General features: G+C 45.8%; 1 protein-coding gene across 1 annotated transcript in view; it reads left to right on the forward strand.

Moving 5' to 3' along the window:
* Window positions 1–708: 708 nt before the first annotated feature.
* The window catches only part of slit2 (slit homolog 2), a gene marked incomplete at its 5' end in the record, with an annotated part of 46,378 nt that continues 39,586 nt past the window's right edge, over window positions 709–7,500 (forward strand). Inside the window, 3 exon segments of the mRNA XM_080758917.1 lie at window positions 709–923; window positions 2,032–2,103; window positions 5,613–5,684. Of these exon segments, the coding sequence (XP_080615043.1) occupies window positions 709–923; window positions 2,032–2,103; window positions 5,613–5,684 (359 nt within the window).

Here is a 7,500-nt window from a genome sequence, read left to right on the forward strand (position 1 = left end):
CTCGCTCTCTCACTCTCTCTGTCTCTCTCTCTCTCACTCTCTCTCTCTCTCTCTGTCTCTGTCTCTCTCACTCTCTCTCTCTGTGTCTCTCTCTCTCACCAATGCTTTGCAAGACGACGATGAAGGCAAGTGCTCCATCTGTCACTCCATGGCATGTCTTAAATCACCCTCTCCCTCCTCATCACACACACACACACACACACACACACACACACACACACACACACACACACACACACGAGGGACGCACGCTGCAATGCTGAGAGGCTTAATTCCCTACTTCTCATGATGAAACAGAACGAAACAGACCACCAGTGATAATCAGTGCAGAGATATGTGACTGCCGCTGAGAAGAGCAGACCCAGAGTATGAAGAAACACGTGGATTCCAGTCTAAACCAAGCCATGTTTTTGGCTGTTGGTTTTATTCCCACTTTGTGCTATAGCTCAAACCTCAAACATCCACATTACAACACAATGTACACAGAATGACAGCTGTCAACGATGGCTGCTGCGCCACTGTTTCCCAAGGTCGGGACCCAATTGTGGGTCGCACACATTTGTTTTGCGCGTGGGGGGGGGGGGGGGGTCCCTTCATTTTTTTAATTAAAAGGAAAATCTAAGAATTCCATCAATTAGAAAATAAACGTTTAAGGAGTAGTGAAAAATAGGCAATCGGTATTTTTATTTGTAAATATGGGTCCCAGTAATGTCTAATTTCTCTTTTGGGTCCTTTCCCATCTCTCTCTCTCTCTCTCTCTCTCTCTCCATCTCTCTCTCTCTACAGGTCACCAGTCCTCCTCGACCTCCTGCAGTGGTGTTACAGTGTCCAGAGTCGTGCACGTGCAGTAACAACATAGTGGACTGCAGAGGGAAGGGACTGACCGAAATACCCACCAACCTGCCTGAGACCATTACTGAAATGTAAGGCCGCACGCACGTATGCACGCACACACGCACGCACACGAGCAAGAACACACAATTCCTGTCGATCTCTATGTCCCTGGCTCTGTCTCTCCGTCTCTCTCTCTCTGTCTCTCTCTCCATCTCTCTTCCTGTGAAGTGGAATAAAACCATGTGTGTGAAATGAGAAAGCCCGGTCATGCAGATCTTACTCTGCTTGGTGAAAATAATGAAGGGATGAGAGAGAGGAACAATATAGAGATTACTCTGAAGGACAAGAGATATCACGGCTCTGTGGGAATGGGGGAAGAACGGCGTTAAAACTAAAGAAAAAAAAGGCTGACTCGAAGCCTTACACCAGATTTATGTTGGTGCCAAGTATCGTGACGTTTGGCAGAGCTGCGGGTAGACTTTACGCTACAACATACAATCCACTGGAGACAGGCTGCTGATGTATGCGGTACGGTATGGGAATGTACACACACCACCGCCGAGTGTTTACTTCAGCACATGAAAGAGAAAACGGAACAAATTGAACGCGAACACATTTGAGGGGAAACGTTTGTTTCACAACAGGATGGTTGGCTGGCAAATCATTTTCCCGCAGTCTTTCTTGTCACAATGACTGAGCATGTGAAATGTTTGGACTGTTTGGTTTGTCGTACTTAATTCCCCCCCCTGCCTCCCTTTATCTATCTCTCTGTCTCTCTCTCATTCTCTCTCTCTCTCTCTCTCTCTCTCTCTCTCTCTCTCTTTCACTTGCACCTCTGACTGGCAGCGACCCGATGCGTGAGCGTGTTTGTGTGAGTGCGCATGTACGTGCGCGCGTCTTTGCGTTTGAATGCACGAGGCGTTGTTGTGTTATTATCAGAGAGGGTGAAAGATCGGCGCGACATGACAGACTTTGGCTCGGCCCTTCAAAGCCCAGTTATCTGGGAAATGGGTTTTTTCCGCCCTAAGTCAGAACTCGGAGCCCCCTGGAGTTCACCGCAGCACAGATAACACCACGATACGGTCAAATGTTAATGTTTATATTCCTCAACGGATGCTGTGTGTGTGTGTGTGTGTGTGTGTGTGTGTGTGTGTGCGTGCGTGTGCGTGGGTGCTGCCTGTGTGTGTTTGGTTCCAGACGACTAGAGCAGAACTCCATCAAGGTGATTCCAGCTGGGGCCTTTTCTCCGTACAAGAAGCTGCGTAGGATGTGAGTATAGATGGCTGTATACTACTGTAACTATACATGAACACATGTGAGTATAGACGGCTGTATACTACTGTAACTATACATGAACACATGTGAGTATAGATGGCTGTATACTACTGTAACTATACATGAACACATGTGAGTATAGACGGCTGTACACTACTGTAACTATACATGAACACATGTGAGTATAGATGGCTGTATACTACTGTAACTATACATGAACACATGTGAGTATAGACGGCTGTACACTACTGTAACTATACATGAACACATGTGAGTATAGACGGCTGTATACTACTGTAACTATACATGAACACATGTGAGTATAGATGGCTGTATACTACTGTAACTATACATGAACACATGTGAGTATAGATGGCTGTATACTACTGTAACTATACATGAACACATGCGTGTTCCAGGGAGCAAATATTTGAGTTAAAAACGTTCACTTTGAAAGGATATATATTCAAAGATTTTCATACATTTTCCAAAAATAGCAGCTCTACAAGCACCGAGTGCCGCTCTACGAGCTTGTAGATCTGCAAATTTTCAATACATTGACACGAAACAAGACAGGAACGCCCCAAAACGTCACATCCGGGACATTTACCCTGGCAGAATTTTCTATGGCTGTCAATGCAACTTTTCCAATCCTTAATCACATACGGACAAACATCTATGCCGATAATATCTAACTTGCGGAGGTAGCGTGCCTTGTCCACGGGCAACAGATCTTTCAACCTATGTCATTGCAAATACGTTTGATAATCGCTACTCTGCGCAATATTGTTTTGGAAATGCCGCAAATTGCATTGCAGTGAACGAGAGCAAATCACAGTTTACCCGGGGGGTGGTGACTCCGCCCTGAATACGCGTTTTCGTGTCAATGTATAGCAGCACCCCGGAAGACTAATTCCAATTATTTTTTTTCCCATAGACATACTTACATTGTAAGTATTTAAAGACCTGTAAGCCTCGGTCAAAGTCAACTCGGATCGGATTTTTATGAAGGGACAGACAGTAGGCTGACAGGAAATGGGGAGAGAGATGGGGGGGGGGGTGACATGCAGTAAGGGATTTGAGTAGATGGTTGGATACTGTAACTACATGAAGGACACGCGTGTACACACTTAATGCACTAAAAACGCCGGGGCAACACTCCACACATCCCAGACTCTTCTCCTCTATTCTGGCTCCCAAACTATGGAATGAACTTCCCATTGTAATCAGAACTGCACACTCACTCCCAACCTTCCACAATAAGCAGGCATGCAAAAGTGTAGCTTTTCGGCGAAAATCGCCGTTTTTATCCCAAATATAGGACCTGTGTGATTCATGCAAATCCGTTAAAAAAATGTTTGGGGGGGGGTGAGGGGGTCTGTGGGTGGGGGTGGAGCCCGAGCCCGCTGCCCGGAGAATTATCTGACGAGACTGACGGACTAGTCTCGTGAGTCGATCACTAATGATTCTGAACGATATTTCTGCTTCCATCTGGGCGGCATGATGTGCGCCGCCGCTGGTCGCTCCGCTTGTGTGGACTCGGGACTCGGCGGGAGTTGGGACAGACTGTCTGTGACTCGCCAGTCAGTCCCATAGTTAAGTTGCTACTAGTTAGCATTAGCAACGTTAGCACCTTACGTTATACTGTCTGTGGTGTGGACACGCCGGCATCAGTTTCTCTCGCTGTGTGTGTGTGTGTGTGTGTGTGTGTGCGTGCGTGCGTGCGTGCGTGCGAGTGTGAGTAAATAAATAAAACTCTTGATACATACAACTTGTAGTACTACACCCCCCCCCCCCCCAGGGCTTATACTAAATGGATATATTAAAAAAGAAAACATGCAGCTACTGTTGAATAAGGAGAGGATGTTACTCTACATGTCTTAAATTGACTAAGGCTAAAATATTGAAGTGAACATTTTATTTGTATTATAATTTATTATTTTGCCAGTGAATATAATTTTTATTTTACATGATGTGAAGAGTGTAACTGTAAGGGATTTTGAGATGGGAGTGCGAGTGCTGGACCTGTTTTTTTTAAAATCACACCCGTGTGAAGTGAGCGGCACTCTTATAATCATACATCATCCATTCATTGTCATTTTTGTGACAATGAGTGTGTAGGATTGTGTAGGACAAAAAGCCGAGATATGACAATTTTCTCCATTCATTCACTCAACCACACTATAGACAGCTACAGTATGTGTGTGTGGCTGTGTCCCTGGCTGTGTCATTGGGTCTGTTCCTGGCTGTGTCCCTGGCTGTGTCCCTGTGTCATTGGGTCTGTCCCTGTGTCATTGGGTCTGTCCCTGGCTGTGTCCCTGTGTCATTGGGTCTGTCCCTGGCTGTGTCCCTGTGTCATTGGGTCTGTCCCTGTGTCATTGGGTCTGTCCCTGGCTGTGTCCCTGTGTCATTGGGTCTGTCCCTGGCTGTGTCCCTGTGTCATTGGGTCTGTCCCTGGCTGTGTCCCTGTGTCATTGGGTCTGTCCCTGGCTGTGTCCCTGTGGCATTGGGTCTGTCCCTGGCTGTGTCCCTGTGGCATTGGGTCTCTCCCTGGCTGTGTCCCTGTGTCCCTGGCTGTGTCCGAGCACGAACATAGCGTTATAGCATTTGTTCATCACCAAGTGTCACTGTTGCACAGCCTAACACAGACACACAGGCCGGGGAGGAGGGCTAGTACAGTACAGGAAGTAATTCATTTGAACATCTTTCTACATACTGAGAGTAATAGATTTGTGCTGATGACTCTTAAGTGCAGTATATACTGTCCCCCACGACCCCCCCCCAAAAAAGTGGGTTTAGTACTGATAAACGCTCAAAAGATTTGCGCCGCGGCACAGCGTCGGCCCCGCACACTGTCACCTTTTTCACCTTGGGCCTGTTTGCATGCCTGAATAAGAATTGTATACATTTTAAAACAAACAAACAAATCTAAGAAATACCATGAATGAACAATGATAATTAAAGATGGAGTGCCACCATTTTTTCCACCCTAAAACATGATCATCAGGTATTATTACAATATAAGGGGGAAGAACTTTTTCCAAAAAGTGTACAGTATTTGTTAAAATCATGCTTTTATGTGGACACGCCCACCAGTTCATTAAGTATGCCTGGTTTGCCTGGTGGGTGGTGATGGGTGGTAATCCACCTGAACTGAAGCCCACAGCTGTAGTTGTATGATAAAGGGGGAGGGGTTAGGGGAGGGGCTGATAGTGTGGTGTCACTATATTACTGTTTACTTCATTGGCCCGTTTGACTGTCAAGGGTTCAGCCTCCAGGAAGAAACCCTAAATACAAAGTTAATACACCATTGCACATAAAAACAACTCCAGGGTGTCTAATGAAGCTGAAAGGTTTGGGAACCACTATGCTGTACTGTGCTACTGTATAATTCTCTCTCTCTCTCTCTCTCTCTCTCTCTCTCTCTCTCTCTCTCTCTCTCTCTCTCTCTCTCTCTCTCTCTCTCTCTCTCTCTCTCTCTCTCTCTCTCTCTCTCTCCACAGTGATCTGAGCAACAACCAGATATCAGAGTTGGCTTCCGATGCCTTCCAGGGTCTGCGTTCCCTCAACTCTCTGTGAGTTCAGTTTGATGCTTAGACACACAGCTAGACTGATAAGGCTGATTTATACACTTAGCCTTTAGTCGTAATCACACTGCCATGTTGTTTAGACGTCCTGATAATCTTCCTGTGACGTCTCCAATTATTCATATTTATATAATCTTAAACCATCTTTTACCTTAGTGTGTGAGGTATGCAGATGCGCGCGCACGTGTGTGTGTGTGTGTGTGTGTGTGTGTGTGTGTGTGTGTGTGTGTGTGTGTGTGTGTGTGTGTGTGTGTGTGTGTGTGTGTGTGTGTGTGTGTGTGTGAGTGCGCGTGCGGCAAATAAAGGAGAACTCCATTCTCACAGCTGTCAAGTGGTGTCTGCTTTCTCCTTGGCCTGAATCTGAGGTCACTTGGTCTGCTTTGCATGTAAAAAGAGATGGAAGTAGGTAGAGAGGAGAGGAGAGGAGAGGAGAGGAGAGGAGAGGAGAGGAGAGGAGAGGAGAGGAGAGGAGAGGAGAGGAGAGGAGAGTTATTTCATGAAAGAGTTATATTAAGGTCTCGTCTCTCCAAAGTCAATAATTCATAAACACTGAACTGCTGAATGGAGGCTTCTGCCACCCCATTACACATTCACCACAAGGAGAATGGAACGCACATGCATGCATGCACGTACGCACCCCTGCACACACACACACACACACACACACACAGCTTTTGCATTAAGCCAGATTGTGTGTTCCTTGTGGGTTGGTGCTCCATCAAAGTTTGGTGAGGAGATGCAAATGAGCCATCGATTCCTTAGTTTATGTGTTTTTAGCGTGTCTGTTTTTGTGCGTACATGCGTGCGCACACACACACACGCGCGTGTGTGTGTGTGTGTGTGTGTGTGTGTGTCCAATATATAAATGAGCCATCCACTCTCCACTTTGCGAGTTTCCCAAGCCCGGGTCTCGTAGGGACGTCCACTCATATAAACGCAGATGGAAAGCACATGTCGTAAGACTGCTGCTTCCACTGAGACACACCCCAATCACACTCAGTGTCTGGACCCTACACTCCACAACCCTTTAGTGTTGCTTTAATATGTCAACATTTTAATGACCCTTTTTCTTTCTTTTTTTGTGTTCAGACAGATCTCTCAGACACATCTAGGGGCCACAATCTGCATTCAAATGTTGTTCAAATGATGTTCCTACAAGCTTTGTCATTGGTCGAAAAATACCAGTTGAAATGACTAACCAATCAGGAAGTAGACAGGCAAAGCTTCTAGGAAAATCCTTGAATGCAGATTGCGACCCCTAGATTTGTCTTTTGAGGCCAAAAAAACAATGGGAGCGTTTTACCCATTGCTGGCTGTCTGAATACCAAAAGGTCATTAAACGTTTGGCATATTATTGCTTATAGCAGCTTTAACACATGTAACCAATTGGACCCTGGCTGTGTACACTCTCATCATGAGTTGTAATTATTGATTGAATCAACCACTGCGGATTGAATCGACAGTGGTCCATCTTTACACTCCCATTCCGTACGTATGAATGGTGGTCTGTGTCAGCCTTTTAGCCCGTTTGTATATATACTAAGCACTCTCTGATATCACAGTGTACATTCCACACTTCCCACAGCTAGATTTATGATGTTTGTTCCCATCGTGACATTTTACAATTATGTGTAAACTGTTTATTTGATTTTCTGCTCCTCTCGTGGCCAGTTTGTTTAATTCCATCTTGATGTACACCCGATGTGTGGCCAAGGTTCAGGCCCTGCATGGGATGACGCGCGTTCTCGTGCACGTGGTGTGCAGATAACGGTGGTTGTAGCATGGTTACAGTACATGATAACAC

This window comes from Protomyctophum bolini (assembly GCF_963924005.1).
Source record: "Protomyctophum bolini genome assembly, chromosome: 3".
Classification (NCBI taxonomy): domain Eukaryota; kingdom Metazoa; phylum Chordata; class Actinopteri; order Myctophiformes; family Myctophidae; genus Protomyctophum; species Protomyctophum bolini.